Source organism: Manduca sexta, unplaced genomic scaffold (genome assembly GCF_014839805.1).
Source record: "Manduca sexta isolate Smith_Timp_Sample1 unplaced genomic scaffold, JHU_Msex_v1.0 HiC_scaffold_2307, whole genome shotgun sequence".
Classification (NCBI taxonomy): domain Eukaryota; kingdom Metazoa; phylum Arthropoda; class Insecta; order Lepidoptera; family Sphingidae; genus Manduca; species Manduca sexta.
In genome coordinates this window covers 1-25,057 of record NW_023593258.1, presented here as the reverse complement: position 1 = coordinate 25,057, position 25,057 = coordinate 1, and the positions used below count along the sequence as shown (strand labels likewise).

At 38.2% G+C, this 25,057-nt stretch overlaps 2 protein-coding genes and 1 non-coding gene across 3 annotated transcripts; 2 read left to right on the top strand and 1 right to left on the bottom strand.

Annotated features, from left to right (window-relative positions):
- Positions 1-297: 297 nt before the first annotated feature.
- Positions 298-11,145, top strand: LOC115448442 (separin). Its single transcript, XM_037445907.1, is given in 18 exon segments — positions 298-426; positions 429-455; positions 1,223-1,252; positions 1,255-1,281; positions 1,284-1,355; positions 1,647-1,713; positions 1,787-1,965; positions 2,289-2,444; positions 2,447-2,461; positions 2,788-2,930; positions 3,181-3,310; positions 5,124-5,383; positions 5,385-5,477; positions 6,289-6,457; positions 7,024-7,159; positions 7,834-8,016; positions 10,240-10,385; positions 10,720-11,145. Coding segments are annotated over 18 exon segments (2,067 nt in total). The 5' UTR covers positions 298-341; the 3' UTR covers positions 10,869-11,145.
- An 82-nt stretch (positions 11,146-11,227) lies between these two features.
- LOC119192062 (coiled-coil domain-containing protein 63-like) lies at positions 11,228-21,791 on the bottom strand. Its single transcript, XM_037445906.1, is given in 11 exon segments — positions 11,228-11,511; positions 11,856-11,994; positions 12,624-12,795; positions 13,411-13,561; positions 14,265-14,444; positions 14,919-15,093; positions 15,521-15,660; positions 16,233-16,334; positions 16,336-16,428; positions 16,980-17,102; positions 21,720-21,791. Coding segments are annotated over 11 exon segments (1,449 nt in total). The 3' UTR covers positions 11,228-11,409.
- On the top strand, positions 15,912-15,984 carry Trnav-cac. The gene has a single exon. It is a non-coding gene; the product is annotated as a tRNA-Val (tRNA).
- Positions 21,792-25,057: the final 3,266 nt, after the last annotated feature.

The window sequence follows — 25,057 nt, the reverse complement described above, 5'->3', positions numbered from 1 at the left end:
TATGGAATAAAAAAAAAATGTACTTCCATTGTCTTCCCGCTAAAATGCTAAGTTATAAATTATAATGTTACCAGTAATTTAAAACGGGCACTTGTTATTATTTAACTTAGTACGTAAGTGTAAGTAAAAATATTATAAATATTTGTAATCCTGAAGTAACATTTTAGATATTTTCAAAAGGTAATTCATTTGAAATACATTCATAATTGTTAAAAATATATCGATGATATTATAATCGATTATGTATTTTATTGTCTGGTAACACTGCTTACAAAATCTATCATTGTCAAATTCAAATATATAACTTCGGTTTACTGTCAAACTTATTTTGAAAATAAAAAATGGAAGATTTCGATGTTTTCACTGATGAAATCAAATTCACCAAGCCGTTGTACAAGAATATACTACACAAGTATGCATACGACATTTAACACCAAACGGTCCAAATTATCAAAGTAAGAACAACTTATTTTCATTTCAAATAGGACCTGACTATCTTGAATATATTTTATTTACCATTAGAATCTTTATATTAAAACTAAGGTTTTATATCACATCTCGCACATTTCTGGTATATGTTTCACTTAAGAATTGTGGTGCATTTGTATGAACTTATCCTTTATATAAGAAAGTACGATCCTAGGTTGTTGTATCTTTGCCGTTATAAAGGATACATAGTACACACGTCTACACTATTGCTGACAAAATTCTGAAGTTTTTTTTATATATATCACCTTTTTATTTGGATACAGTTATCTTAAATTGCTGGTGATCTTTGCACTAAGCTCAGCGGCCTGTATCACAAAGATTTGTAGTGATAACATTTGATTTTTCCATCTATAAGTGTAACTGTTACAAGGTAGTAAACTAAGTTATCCTATCGCCTATTTTTTAATAATTAATTATATTGCTTCATGTCCATCGGAAATTATTTAAACTAAAAAATGTGCAGTATAGTTATATATCAACCACATATTACTATACATGAGAAATAACCGTTCAGAATATAATATAATTATTACCATAGCATCACCTATAGCAAACTTAGAAATATATTTTTGGTAAAAAATATTGTTAAAGAAAATATCTCTAATTGATTACAGAAATCAAAAGATATTTTCCCAATATGTGTCGATGAATATAGATAAAAAAAATACGCGTTTTTTTAATATCGGATTAATAAGTTTACCATAAATGTGATGCTAAATATTCCACTTTCCAGGTAGTAGAAAGTTATTGGCGGAGGAGAGCCTGGCTCTGGTGACGATGCAGGATGTGCATTTTATTTGGCGAGGCTATGTCTGCAACATTACGCACCATGGCAGTGTACAGGGATGAACAGCAGAAGTTGGCACGTGAGTATGACAAGGATATATTATATAAAATAATAAAAAAAAAAACTACATATAACATGTCAATTTAAAAAGTTAGAAGTTTGAGTAATGAGAGTCCAATTGTTTTTTTTTTATAATTCTTATATGTGCAAGTTTTAGCGACAACATGGCTATAGTGAAATGCGTATTTGAAATCATTTTGTTGAACTGTGCTTCCTTTATGATTTAGCTAATTATTTTACACACTTTTTCCTATTATGCAGTATAGTCAGTTTGGTGCAGGTCTTAATAAACTTATTTATATCCTTTCAGAAGACAAACTACGAAAAATTACCAGTTTCATAAAACCTGTGAAAGATTTAATTGATGCCAATCCAATGTGAGTAGTTAATTTATATTCAAACACTTAAAAATATATCAAAATGATAATAAGGCATAAATAATTGTTTCAGATCTAAAACTGAGGAGAAATTATTATTGGATTTTTTCTCAAATGACACTGATGATATAACAGACATTTTGAGTACATTTGAAATAAATGAAGAGCCACCTCTCCACAGGAGATATCTCAATTTTGGTTCAGTGAATAATGTTGACAACTTTCAGAAGATACTCAGTGAAATTCCTAAAGGTGATGAGTTTTTTTATTATTTTTTTCTCACATTATGCTATAGTTATATTATGCTAGCCACATGAAAATATTCATAATATGTTGATTAAAAATATAAGTCCAACTTTAACAAATATGTATGAATCATGTAAACATTTATCACGGATCAAACTCTTTCCACAGCCCACTATATTTTGCCATGAAAACTCGCATGGCTGTATTGAAAATGTACCAATATAATCACAAAATATAAAAAATACATACAACTACACATGTATATAGAATGATAAAATCATTCCCTTCTCTGCTTCAATAAAGATAGATAAAAAAAAAGTTTGTTCCAGAATGGACAGTCATACAATTGACAGCACCATACAACCCAAATGAAAATCTTAAACCACTAGAAGAGTACAGAACGGAAATAAGCTCAATATATTTGAGCCTGTTCACTAATGATTACCTAGAGGATTGTGGTCTTCCTCCAATCACAGTGAACATACCGCCAATGTCCATAAAGGTAAGCTTTATACCAGCAAGCCTTGGGTTTGATGCTTATTTCAATTACGTTTTCAATTAGATTCAAATAAGATCAATAATTGGGGAAGTTGTTTGAAAAGACAAGATCAGATAGGTTTTTTATCATTACCATGTTTATACATTACCTTCCCACCGACATATAAAATGATCCCTATGACACTCTAATAAATATATAATTTTTGTTTATTGGATGATCAATGAAAACCAAAACTTGAATTTTATGAATGATTATTATGTTTGGCGCATGTACTATTTCAGACCTTCCTACTATAGGGGCACTATATCTTATTGTTATTAACATTACAGAAGGTGAAGACCCACTGTTCAAAGAATTGTATTCATTATTGGGCGAGAATTATAAAACCATAGACAATGCGCAATTTCTTAATAACAAGAGATTGGTGCAGAATTACTGGAACAAAAGGGAAGACATTGATTTGAGGATGAAGGTGGGTTTTAACTTCTCAGAACTGAAGTATTTTCAATCTGTAAAAATATATGGAAACGCTTCTTAATTAAAACAAAGTAACAATGATTTATAATGGGTTTGTTAAAAAAACTATCATAGTTTTATTCATGCCTATTTACTTCTCTAGTATCAAGCATTTACAGACAGTGCTAATAAATTATCATCATATAGCCCACTTGATCTATTGCCTTCTGCTGTTAAAATTTCTACCAAAATCCATTTAATTACAGAGTGTAATAAATGTGATGGATAAAGAGTGGCTCGGTGGTTGGGGCAGCCTGCTCACAGGAAAACTCGTGGACAAGGATTTGAAACAGAAGGTCATACAGTTGGTGGACAATACCATCACTGATTGGGGTAAGAAGATTTAAAAATGTGATTTTTTTATATAACTACATGTCGAGACTAGCATGTTGTTCCACAGATTTATTTATTTATTTAGGACAGGCAGTAGTTGTTACAATGTTGCTTACACTAAATAAAAGAAAAACAATATTATACAATATAAGAGTAACACCTTCTTAAGACAGTCACAACATGCACTATTTGTGATAAAAAAAGGATAAATGATAAGCATTACAACAGCTATATATTATAACAATATCAGCCAGAACTTTGAATTACAAAATGTGTTTCTCTGCATTACAATACTTATCCAATACAAGTCTTTATTCCTCATCTGAAACCAAGTTAACTAATGCCCAATAATTGTGCTGGTTACAATATTTAGACCTTTATTTGCTATTTTATGTATTAAATACACATTCCTGGGCACATAATAAACAGTATCTGAATACTCATACCAGATTCTAGCTACCAAATGGTATATTTAAGTTTACAAATAAAAAAATGAATAATGCAATTAATTCTTAAACTAATTATCACATAGAATTATTTGAAAAAGTAAGTCACGGGCAATTAATTTACATAATTTGTATTATAATAACGCATTTATGATTATATTATTCAATAAATTATTTTATTATATCAGTAAAATATACATATCCAGTAAGTTATGGTGTAGACTGAGGTAATTAAGATTTTCATAGAAATCGATACTGGTCATGGAAATGAAATAAATCTATACTATTATATAAAGCTGAAGAGTTTGTTTGTTTGTTTGTTTGTTCGAACGCGCTAATCTCAGGAACTACCGGTCCAAACTGAAAAATTCTTTTTGCGTTGGATAGCCCTTTGTTCGTGGAGTGCTATAGGCTATATATCATCACGCTATACCCAATAGGAGCGGAGCAGTAATGGCTAATCTCAGGAACTACCGGTCCAAACTGAAAAAATATTTTTGCGTTGGATATCCTTTTGTTCGTGGAATGCTATAGGCTATATATCATCACGCTATACCCAATAGGAGCGGAGCAGTAATGGCTTATCTCAGGAACTACCGATTCAAACTGAAAAAATATTTTTGTGTTGAATAGCCCTTTGTTTGTGGAGTGCTCTAAGTTATATATTATCACGCTATGACCAATAGGAGCGGAGCAGTAATGGCTAATCTCAGGAACTACCAGTTTGAACTGAAAAAATCGTTTTGTGTTGGATAGCCCTTTATTTGTGGAGTGCTATAGGCTATATATCACGCTATGACCAATAGGAGCGGAGCAGTAATGAAACATGTTGAAAAAACGGGGACAATTTATTAGTTTTGAGAGCTTCCGTTGCGTGCGCTGCGTAAACGGTTAAAGTTATGCAACAATGAAGTAAAGACGGGATTGTTCCTCTTAAAAGTTCTAAAAATATATTATAAAACAAAAGTCCCCCGCTGCATCTGTCTGCCTGAATGTGTTAAGCTCAAAAACTACCCAACGTATTAAGATGAAATTTGGTACGGAGACAGTTTGAGACCCCGGGAAGAACATAGGCTCCCGGGAAACTACTACTTTTATAACGGAAAACTTTAGCCTGAAAAACTTTATAACGCGGGCGGAGCCGCGGGCTAAAGCTAGTCTTATATATTATGTATATATTAGAATTTCTCGCATATATAAAAAATATATTAAAAGCAATAAGCATGACTGATCAGTGGATATAAAATATTTGTTCATATTTCAATTATTTTCACACTTTTTCGTTTATTAATTTACTTAGAGATATTTCAGCTATAAAGAGTCAAGTATTAAATCATTACTTTCCATACCTCACTATCGTAATTTCAGCTTCATCAAACTAACGAAAAAACAAAAATTCCTTCTATGCAATCTCATTGAGAGTTGCCCGACCTTATCCTCTCAACAAATCAAGTCCTGCATCAGGAGAATACTCACAGAACACGGCAACACTGAAGATATCCGTAAAGTATTAAAATGCTGCGAAAATTGTACCAAAGAGTTTAAATTCACGAATGAGTTGTGTTTGAAATGTCTGTCTAAATGTTTTGAGAGTATACACAACTTTACATTGGTTGATGGAATCAAGGCTTCTCTCAGCAACCGCCAATCTTGTGAAGGATGGTGATGAGTTGTCTGCTTTGAAAAAAGCTAAACGACATCCAGTGATACTGATTGTTGATGAGGTAAGTTTATTATTGTAATACGCTAGAAATGAACCATAGAAAACAGAATATAAGACTTACCCCACCGCATAAATACGGTTTGTTTTATTGCTTCTCATTTATTATTTTAACAGTTTAGGTCTTTTCAGAAAAGCACTTGGGAGTTGGGATCGTAGTACACTGACTTAGTTATAATCATTCTTACTATATGATTATCAATGTCACCACTTGTATCAATGCTATCACTAAATACATTATTGAAATCATTCTGTCATTTCATTCATTGATATTTTCAAAATAATCAACATTGTAATTATTATAATTCATAAAGTTGTTATCATCATATTGCAAATATTGTCATTATCAAAATAATCATCTCTATAAATCCAATATTTACTTGTTATACCCAACATTATAGTAGATAAAGAATAACAACATATCATACAAAAGACAATCAACAATACTCTACAATAAAACTGTGATTTTTATTTTATTCATCAGAGTACCTTGGTGTAGTTATATTGCATGTGTGGTACGTTTTGCGCTCTGAGCTCCTTGGTTGGAATCCCGTGTCTCGCAAATTTACTGGTTTTCCTCCTCAGTATCAGCCTTAACAATAGAATAGAATTAAAGCTCAATATGGCGATAGATTCGTCGCTCCCTATTACATCATGGTACAGAAAACATACGGCGAAAAAATTGAATATTAATTGCGCCTCTGCCCACCCTTTCAGGTATAAAGGGTGTGTGTTATTATAATGTAATTCATATAAGCTAGCATTAAGATTACTATAATAAGTAAAGTTAATTCAACTTTTTTACTATTTTCCAGCTACTAGACACATTCCCATGGGAGACTCTTCCTATTCTGAACCACCATCCGGTGTCCAGGATGGAGAATATACATTTCCTGTACTACTTATACAAGATACACGAGAAGCAGATTGTCGACGGACATTTTGTTGCTAAATGTGATGTCGGAAGATATGTTATAAATCCAGGTAATTTACTTCATTTTGCTTTCGACTTGGAGGCCCTGTAAATGTTAGTACAAATTGCATCCTCGCTCTTAGAGATTTTATACCAAATTTTATCAAATCAATTCAGGAAATTAGGTATGGAAACAAAAAATACTAATTGGAGCATGCGTGTGAAATGTACAAGTATGGAATGTAATATGTTTAACTAAATTTACTATCAAAAACAAACCAGTTTGGACTGAGGCTTGGTTTTAGCTATTTTGAAGCCCGAGGTGTAAAAATGTTTGGGCACACTTTTACTAGTGGAATTTTTTAGGTTCATAAAAAATAATGGCGATTATGATGTTTTACAGCTATTTTTAATGAACGATCGCAATATTAATCTTCAATCTGATTCCCAGAATGAACCAATCAGAATAAATTATTTTGTAAAGTATGTAAAAAACTTTTTCTGATTGATCCATTTTTTATTATTCGATTATATTGATTTTATTTATTGATCGTTTATTAAAAATGGCAGTTAGTCACAGCTTGTGGCACCCCCCTGAGCCCTTGGGGTTTCATAGAAACATACTTATTTATTACAGAGAAGAACCTAGACCGCATGGAGAAGCGGATGCGATCATTCGTGGAGTACTGGTGCAAGTCGTGGAGCGGTCACATCGGGGAGACTCCCACTCCTGAAGACTTCCTCACGCACCTCACTGAGGCTGATGTATTCTTGTATGTATAGTTTTAGGCTTGGCTTGTTTTATTTATTTATACTTTGTACACATGGTATACAGGCCGACTTAATGCCATGGGCAATCTCAGTAAATTGTAATGTTTTTTTTTTATGAATTAGTCACTTGTTGAAGTCATTGATGTTGATATTGATTAATAATAATAATATATTAATAATAATATATCATACAATCACGCTGAATCAATGATATTAAATCATTGATTCAGCATGATTGTATGATGTATTAATTTGAAAGAGGCTTATATGAATTTACTTTGTATATTTTTGCCGTCAGGGCTATTATATAGTGGGTAAATTAATAGTTTATTTAGTTTGTAACATCATTTTAGGTGACATCTGGTGACCTTAAAAATTATTTACTTGGTTACTAAGTTTTCCATTCTGGGATGACTGGAACCCAAAGGGATCTTAGGTTGTCCTATGGTCGACTTAGTTGCGTAAGCACTATGCTGTGCTGTGGCGATTGTGGAAAATATGTCAGTGATTATTTCCAATTTAAAATTACGAGTGTAATGTAGATAGTATATACATTTTGTTAACCATAATATATCTTATTTTATGCGTTAGCGAGTTATGGTTAGGTATGAGTACATTAGGTAGGTTATGAAACGGATATAGCGTTGAGTTTACAATAATGTGGTTTACGGTCTAGGTACTGCGGCCACGGCGACGGCTGCCAGTTCGGCAACGGAGGCGCGCGCGGCGTCGGCGTGGAGGGCGCGGCGGGCGCGCGCGCCGTCGCGCTGCTCGCCGGCTGCGGCTCCGCGCGCCTCGCGCCCGCACGCGCACGCGCGCCGCCCGCCGCCGCGCACCACCACCTGCACATCGCGCACTGGTACGGAACATACTACTGTGTCCGACTAGCACTCGTCACGTCGGGTGGAGGGCGCGGCGGGCGCGCGCGCCGTCGCGCTGCTCGCCGGCTGCGGCTCCGCGCGCCTCGCGCCCGCACGCGCACGCGCGCCGCCCGCCGCCGCGCACCACCACCTGCACATCGCGCACTGGTACGGAACATACTACTGTGTCCGACTAGCACTCGTCACGTCGGGTGGAGGCGCGGCGGGCGCGCGCGCCGTCGCGCTGCTCGCCGGCTGCGGCTCCGCGCGCCTCGCGCCCGCACGCGCACGCGCGCCGCCCGCCGCCGCGCACCACCACCTGCACATCGCGCACTGGTACGGAACATACTACTGTGTCCGACTAGCACTCGTCACGTCGGGTGGAGGCGCGGCGGGCGCGCGCGCCGTCGCGCTGCTCGCCGGCTGCGGCTCCGCGCGCCTCGCGCCCGCACGCGCACGCGCGCCGCCCGCCGCCGCGCACCACCACCTGCACATCGCGCACTGGTACGGAACATACTACTGTGTGCGACTAGCACTCGTCACGTCGGGTGGAGGGCGCGGCGGGCGCGCGCGCCGTCGCGCTGCTCGCCGGCTGCGGCTCCGCGCGCCTCGCGCCCGCACGCGCACGCGCGCCGCCCGCCGCCGCGCACCACCACCTGCACATCGCGCACTGGTACGGAACATACTACTGTGTGCGACTAGCACTCGTCACGTCGGGTGGAGGCGCGGCGGGCGCGCGCGCCGTCGCGCTGCTCGCCGGCTGCGGCTCCGCGCGCCTCGCGCCCGCACGCGCACGCGCGCCGCCCGCCGCCGCGCACCACCACCTGCACATCGCGCACTGGTACGGAACATACTACTGTGTGCGACTAGCACTCGTCACGTCGGGTGGAGGGCGCGGCGGGCGCGCGCGCCGTCGCGCTGCTCGCCGGCTGCGGCTCCGCGCGCCTCGCGCCCGCACGCGCACGCGCGCCGCCCGCCGCCGCGCACCACCACCTGCACATCGCGCACTGGTACGGAACATACTACTGTGTGCGACTAGCACTCGTCACGTCGGGTGGAGGCGCGGCGGGCGCGCGCGCCGTCGCGCTGCTCGCCGGCTGCGGCTCCGCGCGCCTCGCGCCCGCACGCGCACGCGCGCCGCCCGCCGCCGCGCACCACCACCCGCACATCGCGCACTGGTACGGAACATACTACTGTGTGCGACTAGCACTCGTCACGTCGGGTGGAGGCGCGGCGGGCGCGCGCGCCGTCGCGTTGCTTCGCCGGTTGCGGCTCCGCGCGCCTCGCGCCCGCACGCGCACGCGCGCCGCCCGCCGCCGCGCACCACCACCTGCACATCGCGCACTGGTACGGAACATACTACTGTGTGCGACTAGCACTCGTCACGTCGGGTGGAGGGCGCGGCGGGCGCGCGCGCCGTCGCGCTGCTCGCCGGTTGCGGCTCCGCGCGCCTCGCGCCCGCACGCGCACGCGCGCCGCCCGCCGCCGCGCACCACCACCTGCACATCGCGCACTGGTACGGAACATACTACTGTGTGCGACTAGCACTCGTCACGTCGGGTGGAGGGCGCGGCGGGCGCGCGCGCCGTCGCGCTGCTCGCCGGCTGCGGCTCGCGCGCCTCGCGCCCGCACGCGCACGCGCGCGCCGCCCGCCGCCGCGCACCACCACCTGCACATCGCGCACTGGTACGGAACATACTACTGTGTGCGACTAGCACTCGTCACGTCGGGTGGAGGCGCGGCGGGCGCGCGCGCCGTCGCGCTGCTCGCCGGCTGCGGCTCCGCGCGCCTCGCGCCCGCACGCGCACGCGCGCCGCCCGCCGCCGCGCACCACCACCCGCACATCGCGCACTGGTACGGAACATACTACTGTGTGCGACTAGCACTCGTCACGTCGGGTGGAGGCGCGGCGGGCGCGCGCGCCGTCGCGCTGCTCGCCGGCTGCGGCTCCGCGCGCCTCGCGCCCGCACGCGCACGCGCGCCGCCCGCCGCCGCGCACCACCACCTGCACATCGCGCACTGGTACGGAACATACTACTGTGTGCGACTAGCACTCGTCACGTCGGGTGGAGGGCGCGGGATGATTTTTTTATACAACCAGATAAAAATATAAATTCGCTAATTTCGCTTGTCCTGTCGCTACAGAAATAGACAATTAAAATTATGATTAATCTCAAGCACTTCAGTCTACAAACACGTAAAACCTATTATTCTGCCCGCAGTCCCATGGTGGTCGGCATGCTGTGGGAAGTCACAGACCTGGAAGTGGACAAGGTGATCAGCACGCTGATGTCGCTGTACGTGCCGTCGGATGCGCCGGTGCCGTGGCCCAGCGTCGGCAAGGCTAAATGGAGTCAAGGGGTGTTGGGTAAGACTTCTTAGTTTCTATAATTAAACCCGTTAATTTCAGGAACTACAAAATCCGATGTCTCTAGTAGGAAGCTACATCACTCCTAAGTGCTATAGAATACTTTCACCCCGGAAAAATATCTAACCCCGAACAACTTTTCCATGCGGGTAAAGTTGCAGGCAAAAAAAAAAAGCTCTAAGTTGTTCAATAATTTAGAAATAACATTGATGGTTTTGTTAGCTGGTGTGCAGCCGTTAACTGGTTAAATAGAAGCATTTCGAAACTTAACCTATTTTAGCTAACAGCTGATCTTGGCTATTGTGAAACTAAACTATGGGTCATTTGTTTTCAGACACATCACCGACTGAACAGAAAACTCAATTCAACCCGGAGAGGGATTTGCTCCGAGCGATATGCAAGGCGCGCGGGTCCAGCAACTACATTATGATTGCGACTAGCGTTGTAGCGAGGGGATTGCCGGTTAGGATAAGCGATAAATGATACGCAGGTTTATATAGTGGAATTTGTAAGTATTTGTGCATTGTGTTGGTGTAAAGTTGATTGTGTAAACTAAAAATGCTACATTTTTTGGACTACTGTAATAACCATAGTGAAGGCATATTTTGTACTGTTTAGAAGGGTTATAAAATGAATAAGAATTTTGGCAAATTTCCTATACAGAATTTGTCAAACCTTGATGTTAAAAAATTTGCTCTAAGTTAAAATTAAGATCACATGAAAATATAAATATTATTCCATTATATTTTTTTATTGTATTTAAAACAAAAAAATATAGGGTACTTAATAAAAATACATAAAAAATTGCAGATGTGTTTTATTTAAACGATATGAGACTTTTTGGTCAAGGCAAAATCTCGTTTAAAACTATATGGCGCCGGAGGGAAAAACATAAAGAAAATAAATTATCAATTTTTTTACAATAAAAAAAAAATACGCTCCTTTTTCCGGTAATCTTTATTTTTGTGTGAGCAGCTTGAACGCCTTTGGTGCTGCATCCCTCGCCCCCGGTGTCGGTAAGTGTTCAGGCCTGCGCGGCGACGGGCCGGTGGCGCGGCTCGGGCCTGCGCCGGCGCCGCGACGACGGCGGCGTGCGCTCCTTGCTCTCGCACTGGCGCTGGATCGCCTGCACATTGTATGTTATTGCAGGGGTATTACTACAGCCGATTATAAATGTTCTTGATAATAATAAACGCCTGTCAAGAATTATGAGTATATTTATGTTTATGGGATTTTTACCCAAACACCAGCATTAAATTTGGTGGATGGCCAATGCTAAACCTGAAATATATATCTACTGCTTTTACAGGAATAGAAAAAACCCAAAATATTTTAGTTTTTTTAAAAAGTCACTAGATGTCGTTACCAGTTTATGTTTATAACAAATACAATATTCTGATTTTGATATTATGAAATAAAAAGTATTTATATGAGAAATAAATAATAAATAATGATTTACAAATATCATACCTCGTCCATTTTAATAAGGTCCACCATTTCAGTGATTCTCTTCTCCAAGCTCTTGATGTACAGGCGCGCGTTGGTCGCGTTTATATCGAACGGTTTGCCCAACAGTTTCAGTAGAGGTAAGGAATCGCAGTCTGAAGATCTAGAATATAAGAATTAGTATTATATACCACTCTTTTATTAAAGGTAGGGTAGTCTAAAATTTATGCTTTCATCGAATAAAATAGGACATCTCTGTCCCTTTGCAAATCGACTCGACGAACAACGACGAATGTAGTAATTAATCGAAGATTTTTTCTCACCGATAAATATATATTTTTTTTTAAACAATTTAACTCCTCTATCCTCCTCTTGAGAACTTCTCATTTAAAGGCCGAAATTTTGGTTAAAAAAAAATCGTTTTATTTTTTTTTGAGAAACCGCTATTTTGCCAAACTAAATATTTTGCTTATTCCTTCGATTAATTACTAGATTTAATATTACTTTAACGAAATCTGTTTGTTTTTTAATTTCAGAGGATACAGTTCAGAGATATAATGGTCACCGCAAAACGTCTTTTTTGAGAGGAGCTCCCGGAGATCAGCTGTAGTTCCTTACCAAATAAATATTTTTACTAATATTAAGTCTTAAAATACAGTTAAAAGATACTTTAATATGTGTACAAATTTTTAGATGAATAAATTAAAAAGTTTTCTTAGAAAAAATACTGGAAAATGCGCTTTTTTCGGCCCATAACCCCTTAATTTCACCGTAAAAGGACTATTCACTTACAAAGCCAGCGTCTGAATCTGATGCAATAGTGACTGCAGCACTTCAGTGTTCTTGTCGTACACTCCCCTAGCCTCGTCATTGGCCTTGCGTTTCTCTTCCAGAGTACTGCGAAGCGACTCGATACTGTCCTGCTGCTTATACATCTTCGCCTGGTGCTTGGCTGCTTCTTCATCTGGAATTTATAAGGATAACAAACTTATTTTTACTAGTGCCTATATTTAGTAGCAACACCGTTCAAGAAATTGAATTAAAAAGGACTGCGGAAAAGAGTACTGTGGTATATACATAAGTCCTTAGCAGCAGAAATAGACATTGTAACGGTACCTTCACAGATGGAATCTGGCATTGATAAGACTCATCATCTACCAACCTCTCATGATGACGAGCGTTGTTCAGTGGCTCGCAGTGATTTGTAATTCAAAGTTAGTACCTAATATTTTAACTGTGTATCGGCCGCAGTGCTACTTTTTTACCTGTTGCGTTTTGACTGTTGCTTCATACTCGTACAGTTGTATAATAAGTACCTATCATGTCTTTTGAATTCATAACTTCTAAATGTAAAATTGTAATTCACTTACTATTGAGATATTGGTACTATTTGCATCTCTAACGGGAACAATATTAGGTCCTTTAGCAATAAAAATCTGAACTGTCTTAAATAACATTATATTGTTGCACAAACAGAAAGATAAGTTAATCCTACAACGGAAGGAAAACGACTACTAGACAAATAACGAAGGGCGGACGCGATACCTTTTGCAACGTTGCCACTTATCCTCACACTTACCAATATTCGTCTTCAGCATTTTCACGTTGTCGCTCAAGTTCTTTAGTTCCGTGTTAACTTCGTTAATGTAGTTGAAGAGGGCGTAGTTTTCCTCTTCTCGTCGCGTGAACTCCTGTATTAATTTGTCCACGTCATCTTCTCCGGCAAATTCCTGCAATTTTAACAGTTTTCATATAACTAACTCTTTATTTGTTTTTAGTAGAGATGGCAAATGAGCATGAATTCTGTGTCTAATTAATTTCAACGATTTTAGTAATTCATTTGACACATATACAAACATATATTCACGCCTTTTATCCCCGAGGGGGTAGAGAGAGGTGCACCACTGTACCCACTTTTCACTATTATGTGATACGGGGGTGAGCCTATTTCTACATCAGACACAAATTGTAGACTCTGAGATGCCTGATACTGAACAAAAAATCCCCATTTATTTCACCAAGCTTGAAAAATCTTGAGGTCTTCTCCATCTTGTACATAGGCTTCCTTGGCCTAACGCATGTTACAAAGATTACAAAAACACTACAAAGCTAAAAAAACTGGTATCACTACGACTTTTGATCACAGTCAATTCTGAAGGAAAGGTTACATTTTAAAAAATGGTAAGAAGTTTTGTCATGCGGTCACGACAAAGTGACCCCACTGTATCTGATAGTAAGTCGACTGACGAGGATTATTACCCTCTCGACAGTCGACTCAATTATGCCGGCCTGTTTGAACCGGATATACACAGGCTGATCCGGAACACAAAACACTTACGTGGGCCACATATAGCGAGTTTTAACACATTGTGTACGATGGTCGCTATCAGGGCAGATAAAATATATCATACGACCAGCGAACCTTTAATTTACCTTAATAGCATCCAATATGTTAGCGTAGTTGTTGTAAGCTCTCATCTCTTCCTCCTGCTGTTCTAATCTCTTCGCTTCGGCCTTAGCGTCAGCGGCTGTTAGTCTTACAGTGCCTTTGGTTCTGAGGAACTCTTCTAGTTTCATGCTGTGGTCTAACTGACGTTGGAGTTCACGCACTTCCTAGAGTATTAAATGATAAACCAGTAGTTAATCTCTTATGTGAAGTTTAGATTAGCAAGAAATTTTGCAGAAATCGACTTTCGCAAGCTTTTTTTTTTCATGGCAATTTGACTTCTAAAATTTTAACGCTTGCAGGACTTATAGCAAGTTATATTTGTACAAAACTGTTGAAATATTACCCCTAATGTAAACGCATCTGGAAGTTCATGCTCAATACATTGCTGCCAGATCTTGCGAGTATAAACTTAACTTTAGTCTTTTTCAGAATATTAGAGTTTTCTAAGTCAATAGAAGCATGCTGCTATTTCTCAAGTGTCCGCGTAGTATAAAAATATTTGATAAATATGTAATATTCTCTGTAAGGTTATTTATTATACGATCTTAAAACACAATTTATCTTAATTCTAATCTCAAACAAATTATAACTGCCTGTTCAGCCCATTTCGACTTTCTAAATACTGAATCTCAACTTACTAAGCAATGTTTTCTATAGTCGATCGCGGCTTTCTCCTTCAGCGCTTCAAGCTTGGCGCACCACTCCTCCCGCTGATCGTACGTGGTGATGGCCTGTTCCACCAGCTCCAGGATCTGTGCCTTGCCGTCCATCAGCCGCTTTATCTGGTTCTTCCAGATGCCGTTGAAGAATTGGCTGGAAATTATCGCCGTGTTTTAATAATCATGATTATCTAGTTGTTGAAGTTCCAGTTATCGGCACATATATGTAGGTAGAAAAATAAATAATTGTTGCTTTTAAAACTATTCCAAGATGCCGTTGAAGAATTGGCTGGAAATTAGGGTCGTATTGTTATAACAATCACAATTATCTAGTTGTTGAAACTTAAGTTCTCAGCAAATATAAGTAGAAAAGAGATCATTTTTAAATTTAAACCTGATCTATAGTCAGTGAGATTTCCGAAGACCTAAATGTCCTTTCCAAAATTTATTTCCTTGTATAGCAGTAGGCCTCCATAATTTTTCGGAGACTGCATATTCGAAAGCAATGTATTGGGTATCAATAACTTTTACTCATAAGATATTTATGAATCTTCAGCTTTAAGAAATTCCTCAACTCTTACCGGTCCCTCAGCAGCCGGTCTATCTCGAGCCGCATCTTGTAGTTTTCGCTGTTCACCGTGTTGAATTTCTTCATCGCGGTATCCAGTCGGTTTTCAAGCTGGGTGATCACCGTCTGGTTGGTAAGAGTGTTTGCGTATGCCTGAAATTATATTGAAAATACATTTTTTTATTGTTTTTATATTGGCCATAGTTTTGGTGTGCAAAAAAAATGTTACCGTCCATATTGCTTTAAGTCACGGAATATCATTTAGGTTGATAAATGACTAGGTAGGATATTCCTTTGTTTCAAGTGTATGGTATTTTTTTTCGTTTTGTACTATATAATCATTTTAAAATATTAATAATATATCGCTTTAGTAATAATCAACTGTTATAACTGTGAAATAACAAGTTTCCGTAGTGTAGCGGTTATCACGTGTGCTTCACACGCACAAGGTCCCCGGTTCGATCCCGGGCGGAAACAGATTCTTTTTATTTAATTATAATATACTTTTTTATAAACCAGGATGCTTTAATACCATTATATCGATTTTTTTACTCACAAAAACAAATTTAGAAAATTACACCCAAAATTTTCTTGCGCGCCCTGTAACCCCAAGTGGACTTCAAACAAAATATTTTTATATGTAGTATCGCACACTAGTCATAATTACATACCTTCTATAAATACACTTGCCATTCTTTATGTGTATAAAAAATGGAGTGCCTTACCTTTTCGGTCCCAGATCCTTTAGATTTCAAATTCTTAATTTCTTTTTGAACTTGTGTCAGTAAAAAATTTAATTCGTTGATGATTCCTCGATGCTCTTTCACCCTCAGCGGAGTACGCCTCGTGGTCCTTCAGAAGGACTATCAACTTCTCGCGCGTCCTAGCACTTTCTAGAAGATTCGACGTGCTTTTTGTAAACTGTTGAAGAAGGGAATGGATTAGTATTACATAGGTGCGATGTAAAATTGTGACCGTTAAGCTATTTTTTTATTTTCAGTCTACATTGTAAATGTAATGTTAGAGTTATGTTATTCTCCACTCATTCGTCGGCCTGTAGGGCTTTCTGAAATCCAAATCCGTGTGCCAAATGTCATCCAAACTACAGCAGTTGATGCGTTTCCTTCCATCAAACATCCAATTAAATACCTATTGCAATCTTAATAAAATCATGACCTATTTCAAAATTGTTAATTTGCGGCAGTCGTCGGAAAACAAATTTTTGTTTGATAGCTTTTTTTTTGAAGTTGCTATAAAATTGAGCTTATCAAAGATAGATAAATATGGCATGAAAAAATCTAAAACGGTCGCAAACAGAAATTGGTTGTTTGACGATTCTCACAAATTGGCAATTTTGGAATGGGTCATTATTTTATTAAGAGTGCGCTATGTCCTATGACTTATATACAATTTCCCATAATAACGATCACGCATATTTTGTAGGGTGAAATTTTATCTAATTTGTTAGCTACCTTCAGCTCGAGCATGATTTTCTCCAGCTCTCCATTGAGGGTGTTGATGATGTTCTTCTGCATCCTGAGGGTTGGCTGGACGCTGCTCATCACCGTCGCACGGTCTATTTCCATCACCCTGAACTGATGACATGATAGTTTTATAGCAGCAAAGGTATTGAGCTTGACCTCCAAAAAATGTTATGGTAAATTGGTAACAAAAATCACGGTTTGGAATTTATTTGTTAACTAGCTTTTGCTCGCGGCTCCGCCCGCGTTATAAAGTTTTTCAGGCTAAAGTTTTCCGTTATAAAAATAGTAGTTTCCCGGGAGCCTATGTTCTTCCCAGGGTCTCAAACTGTCTCCATACTAAATTTCATCTTAATACGTTGGGTAGTTTTTGAGTTTAACACGTTAAGGCAGACAGATGCAGCTGGGGACTTTTTTATATTATTTAGAACTTTTAAGTGAAACAATCCCGTCATACATCATTGTTGCATAACTTTAACCGTTTACGCAGCGCAGGCAACGGAAGCTCTCAAAACTCATAATTTTCCCCGTTTTTGCAACATATTTCATTACTGCTCCGCTCCTATTGGTTATAGCATGATGATATATAGCCTATAGCACTCCAGGAACAAAGGGCTATCCAACACAAAAAGATTTTTCAATTCAAACCGGTAGTTCTTGAGATTAGCCATTACTGCTCCGCTCCTATTGGTCATAGCGTGATGATATATAGCTTATAGCGGTCCACAAATAAAGGGCTATCCAACATAAAACGAATTTTTCAGTTGAAACCGGTAGTTCCTGAGATTAGCCATTACTGCTCCGCTCCTATTGGTCATAGCGTGATGATATATAACTTTGAGCACTCCACAAACAAAGGACTATTCAACACAAAAATATTTTTTCAGTTCGAATCGGTAGTTCCTGAGATTAGCCATTACTGCTCCGCTCCTATTGAATATAGCGTGATGATATACAGCCTATAGCTCTCCACGAACAAAGGGCTATCCAACGCAAAAAGAATTTTTCAGTTTGGACCGGTAGTTCCTGAGATTAGCCATTACTGCCCCGCTCCTATTGGGTATAGCGTGATGATATATAGCCTATAGCACTCCACGAATAAAGGGCTATCCAACGCAAAAGAATTTTTCAGTTTGGACCGGTAGTTCCTGAGATTAGCCATTACTGCCCCGCTCCTATTGGGTATAGCGTGATGATATATAGCCTATAGCACTCTACAAACAAAGGGCTATCCAACGCAAAAGAATTTTTCAGTTTGGACCGGTAGTTCCTGAGATTAGCGCGTTCAAAACAAAACAAACAAACAAACTCTTCAGCTTTATATAATAGTATAGATATAGATAAATTGCAGATTAAACATAGCTGCTTCGTAGGAGCGTGGCGTCAATCCTTAGTTTGAGTAGAATATTGAACTAAATTGATCCAAATTTAATATGAAATTTTAAATAAATCTGTCGAGTCATTTGATCTCATTAAAGTCATTAAATAATCTCAATAAAGGAGAAGTGATTCTTTTCCTAGGCGATCGTAACGCGTACCACAAGGTGAGATGGTTACTTATCATTCAATTGTATGACGAAGCTAGCAAATTCTAATCACACTGTTGCAAATGCAAAAGCTATTTCTCAGCCGTAGGTCACATTAAAATTGCATGAATATGTACTATAAAGCGGAATACCGGAGTAAAAGGTCAAGAGGCACACTAATGTCACATAAATATGTATTTAAATGATGTTGTGTGGGTGTTTATACAATTTATTTATGTTCTTGATACCATAATAGTACCATAGTTAAGAGATCTTAAGGCCATTAAAATGTAATTTATTTATTTGTATTTATTTCATTATTAGACCATAGTATTTAACATAGTTACAAATTGAAAGAAATCACTCCACTAGGACAGTCCTGTCCTGTATGATATATTGCATGATTTTTTTAATAACAATACATTAATTTTCTCTCGAAGTTTCGAAGACGTAGCCTTCATGGTCACGGGGCTGTGGTGTTGGTCGTCCGAAAAGATAAAGTTAAAATATCTAAATATCTACCTACATTTTACAATTATATTATAATTAGTATTATTTTTTAAAATAGTAAATTATTATATATAAGCCTGTGATAAAATCAGAAATATAACATTCCCGTTAGTATATGTAATCATTGAACATACCTTATGTTAAAAATAATGTTTACATAACGTGGAGTAAACAAGAAAAATATCCTAATTGCTATATTGGCAATATAGTAAGGATATCTAAAGATGATGTTCTGTTTTAAGTTATACTGCCTTATTTTTTTCATATTGCATGTGACGGCAAACGCACATGTATGCCACTTGACGTTAAGTGATCTTTCCCGCGCATAAAATGATTCATTGTTTTATCTGGTAAGATCAATAATGTTGTTATCGATTCGGGGTTGCGATTACCATAAAAGGTAATGGCGATGAACGAGAGTCGATTTTTTCTTCATAGTTGGAATGCTAACCAATCTCATTGGATGTAAATGCTACAGCTAACTAGAAAATTATGTATCAGTACGAGCCACTTAGATGATCTCTTTCACTATAATGTCATTATTATTTGGTCACAAAATATACTTCCATCCCTTTTTAATAGCTATTGGTTTCTATCATTTAAGTTTAACCGTGAGATTTTGTTTTTTTTGTCCGCAAAACGATTACTTAATGTCGCCAAAAACACAGTAAGTGTTACAAAATCATGCATATTCTTATTTTAAGTACTTAAAAGTAGAGTCTTGCAGGAAATGTCTTGCGTCTTGTACTAACTACTATTACCTAATTATTATTGCTTTAACGTTTTAATAAAATAATATGACCACTCACTAAAACGTAATTATATTGTTCATTTTTTAATTCCCATAGAGTAATGAGTATTTTACATTTGAATTGGTATTTACAGATAAGACTGTAGGGAATGTGAAGAGTCGAATCGTGAGTCCGATGAGAGGTCATTAAATAAAATCGGTCCGTATAAGTACCATCACAAAAAGAGTTTATTTTCCACAACACAAATAGAAGGAAAGAGAACGATAGTTCGTAGAAACAGATAATAAAAGAAGCGAGCAAGCCTGAAGGTGTATGACTGAAACACCTGTTCTCAAACAGTATTATGGACACAACGTCCATAATCGTTGAAGTCTAATCCTCTCCCGGTGACCGTCCTGAGTCGAGGTTCACAACCCGTTAGTGGGTAGCCCTCAGTATGGTCGCTTAATTTTCATGGGTTGCAAGCGCTTAAACCGCTCACCCAAAAGTTCAGTGTCAGTAGCATAGCTTGCTATAGAGGGGCCTACATCTAAATTTTTGGGGCCCTTCAGGGCACTACGAACTTTTGGGCGTCTGCTTAGTTTAATGTAGGTATGGACCAAGAGGGGACCCAAAGCTCGGGGGGCCCGTATCACTGATACGGTTGATACGGCGGTAGCTACGCCCCTGTCCGGTGTGTTTGTATAAGCCGGCCCTTGCCAGACTAACAAATAATTTTAAAAAAAAGTAGCAATGTAAAACTTTGATTTATTAGGATGGTATTTTGTTTGGTTATTATGTTGTATGGACAGCGGATTATGCTTCAGTCTGAGTAATTAAACAGATTATCGTTATGTATATTATTCAAATTATCCAATAAGACAGACAGTGACAAAACTGTCAATAGGTACTTAAAACACAGATTAACTTAAAATATTAACGGTTAATTACACGGATTACCGTTTATTAGTAAACGTAATGGTAAAATATTCAGTTTCTTAATGCTCAGTGATTATAATAAATAATAATAATATCAGCCCTGTATTATATACTGTCCCACTGCTGCACGGGCCTCCTCTACTACTGAGAGGGATTAGGCCTTAGTCCACCACTCTGGCTTAGTGCGAATTGGTAGACTTCACACACCCTCAGTGATTAGGCTGGTGACAATTCCCTTGAAATAATGTTACTGTTGTTTAGCGATACAATGCGATGAGCTAAGCAGACGGGCTCTCAGATACAAGACATTTGTCACTGAGTAAACGACTCCCGACCAATAAAACACAAATTGAATTTAAAAACGATACGTGATAGGGAATTAGACAAGAAAGCATTGCTGCTTCGAATACATAAGTAACGTAACTGTAATAAGCATGCTAATTTTGACCTTAAGCTCTCGTTTATAATTAATCACCAACTAATTCGCTCATTAGTCAAGTTACCTCAAGTAGCATGCTTAATTGACTACGGTAATACATCTTCACGAGAATTAATTAAAATAGCACAGAGCACGTTATTAAATAGCAGATGTATTCGCAATTACCAATTATGTACGTGCCGTTTGTTAACATTTTATCCGTAAGGCGATTGTTACATTATGTTTACGTGATATTGTTACGAACTAGTTTTAAATAAAGAATTTTCAATATACTTATATATCTTTATATGTCACTATCACTGCTGATTATAAGTCTCCTCCAAGATTTCCAGTTGGACTTGTTCGAATCCCTTTTTTCGCGGAGAAATCGCTTACAATCCCGCATCAGTCCAAGGAACTGAAGCGAGTATGACTATCAGTCTATACTTGTCACGAATTTGTGTCCGATATGGAGATAGGCTTGGCCGCTCGCCCTCTATCACATCTTGAGGCAAAATATACATGGCGAATAGCGGGTGCAGTATTTGCGCCTCCGTCTAATCCTACGGGAAAAAAAATTGACGTGTATGTTTTAATTTGAAAATACCTGTCTCTGAAGCTTTGACAGTTCATCTTCAGCGATCTTTTCCATCTCCATATCATCCGTTGGTGACGACATACTGATTCTTTAACACTACACTTTTACTCCTTTTATTTTAAATACTTAATTCCAAGCTACTTTATTCCAATGCGCCAATTTCAAGTTACTTTTATTCCAGTTCTTGTGGTCTTCTAACTTGTGCTTTTAGATAGAATATTGGATCAATAAGGTTGCTTAGCGGCCGTAAACATTCCACTTAACTATGTAAAATATCGGCTAAAGAAAGGTCTTTTCCTGCCCTTTCTTATCGATTAGTTGTCGAATTCTTCACGCCGTAGAATGTTGGATGCTACTTTTTAGAATATTGGATATTTTTTTACGTGATTATTATCTGCTTTAATTACACTGGAATTTTCTTTTTTGATAATATTGATTTATTAAAATAATTTGTTAGTTGAAATTAAATTTACGTCAATGTTTATACTTTATAGCAAAGGTTTAATGTAGATGTTGAAAGGAGTGCTTAAATAAATATTTTTTATTGCAATAGGTAAAATGTTCTCAGTGAAGGAGAATATAGCACTTATATATAAATGTATAAAAATTAAAAGTAGCTACATTTTATCCCGTAATACAAGTTTTATGCGGTCGGGGTCGCGGGTAATAGCTACTATATCCATCCACAACATAAAAGTGTAGGTATTTTATAGCCTTAATTATACATTATACTATAATGATTATAGTATACTTACTTACCTGCAGCTCGGCTCGCGTGATTTTATTCCGATATAAATATTTTCTCGGGATAAAATTATGCACTCAGGAGAAATGTAGCTTCCTATTAGTGAAAAAATGATATCGGTCAAGTAGTTCTTGGGATTAGCGAGTTCAAACAAACAAACGCTTCAGCTTTATATTTCTTGATGTGTACATTTTATACATATACAATATGAAAACTATCTAAGTACCTACCTACACACTTATTACAAAGAAAATATATTACTTATATTAGATACATAAAGTTTTAAATGTTCATTAATTTAATTTTCTTTTAGTACTTAGGTCAAATAAATATACTCTAAGTTTTTGTAATGCCTGCATTACGCACCACAGAGACTGTTTGATAAATGGTATTGTAAATATCTTTATGAATTTTCGCTTTATATCATATTATGGCTATAAAGTAATAAAACATACGTATATTTTTATACATTTAATAGCTCAGTTTATTATGAGATCAATAAGTATGAGATCATTTCCTCACGTTGGTCAATGTAAAAAAAGAAAAAAATTGTTTCAACATTTTTGTTTGACCGCTCTCCTTGTATCACCTTGATTGTTTATCGCTATCCTTTTCTAACGGACTAGTTTGCCGCTTACCTGAGTTTTTATCTTGCTCACTTGCACACGTTGATTTGTACAAAGATTAACTGAAATGAGACTGTCTAATTAATATAAATGAAAGACTTAGTATCTTGTTTTGATAGGGATCAAGATTATTCAATTAAGTTTTAATTTCATGAATAAAGCACACTTACAACATACATTTACTTATTTGAATGCGCAAATCACTTCATTTATTATATATTATATTAGCGCCAATGTCGTAGTAAATAAAATAAAATAAAAATAAAATAAGTAGAAAAGTATTAATATTTAGATAAAAGTCTATACATCCCTATTTTTATCTAAATTCACATTTCCTTCCTTTAATCTAGCCATGTCCAAATGTTGAATTATAAATAATTGGGAAAAAAAATAGAGGAGCCAAAAGCGAATATAATTTATATTTGCAAAAACATAATAATATTTTTAAATATAAGTAATATTAGGTACTTGCATAATTAAAGCCTAGAGAAAAAGAATATTAAGTTATTTATCATGTAAGAAGTAATAGCTAGAAAAGAAAAAGTTCTAAGTTTCTATATACAGTCAATTGTTAGTGAGATCCTAACATCATAATGCTATTATTAATCCAACTAGGCAGCTAACTACTAAAAGAGCTTAGTGACGTCTATTGTCCGAAGTTTTATTACCTACCCGCCCACCTTATCATAATTTAATCTATGGCCGCCGCCGCCTGTTCTGGCTGGGAGGTTTTGCGGCGCGCTGTTGTGTTCCGACCGTCGTTGAGGCGTCACTGCCGCTTTGCGCGCCGTGAGTGTATCGATATCACAAAAGTTTTACAAGACGTGCTATGTGTTGTGCTGTGCTGTGTACTTGTGTCAGTGACCCGGAAATGTTACTGTGATATAAAATGGCATTGAAAAAAGATTTCGAGCTGCCATAAAACATTTTCTAAATCAAAGTGCCCAAAACGTGAAAATACAACAGGCGTTCGATAAAATCTTCAAGAAAAATCAATATACTAAAATAGTGCAAAGTTAAACTACACAATCTGTCTGGTTAAATGGCCGGTGAATTTAGTGCAAATATTAGTAGAAGTAGCAAATCTGAAACAGAACCGCCGGATCGCAAATCACCAAACTTTATAACGGACGAAACGCAGTTTGTCGGTAGAGGTGACATAAAAACATCAACTCCTATAAACAAGCACAAGAGAAGCAGAAGTCGTAGTGGGAATAGAGTGACCCCATCTGCCTTGAGTTTGTCTGATGAGAATTTCTATTTGGAATTAGAGGAATACGTGAAAGAAATGTCGGCATCGAGAGATACCAGCGCTATGGATTCGAGCGTTGAGCCCGACGTGTGGAGTCAGTTGCAGCAGAAGGAATCTGACCTTTGCTGGCTGCGGAGCTGGGTAAGGCGCTTTTGGAGAAAAATGAAGAACTCAAGAAGGAGCAGGACAAATTGACCGAGGAGTACTCCAAAAACTCGAGGTGAGTTGATTTAGCGCGGCGCGGCGGTGAATTCTCGAATTATTCGCACCGTTATACTATTAACTTTTTATATTTTATACTTTAGCATTTTGACATTTGTACTCAATAAAGTTTATTTTTCTTTTTAAAGTGGGTATTTAGACAAAGCGTTGTGCAAATGCATAAAAGATATTTCCATGAATAAATTACTGTTTCAGACAAAGAAAATTCTTTTTTTGAAGTTATTTACTTACAATTAGTGTTTCTTCCTAGAATATGATATAGGTAGATAATATTAAAACTATGCCGTTGTATACTTTTTTCTTTGGCACGGTTGAATTTAATATCTCATTGGCAAGTTCAATTTTGCTTAAAATATAAATATAACTTTAATCTTTAGTTAAGTTTTGTGCTTGTTAAAAACAAGTAAAACAACCATAAATTTGTTAAACGTAGATAATTACACCGCAACTTTAGTATCGACATTGAATCACGTATATTTACGAAATACATTAACTTTAAAAG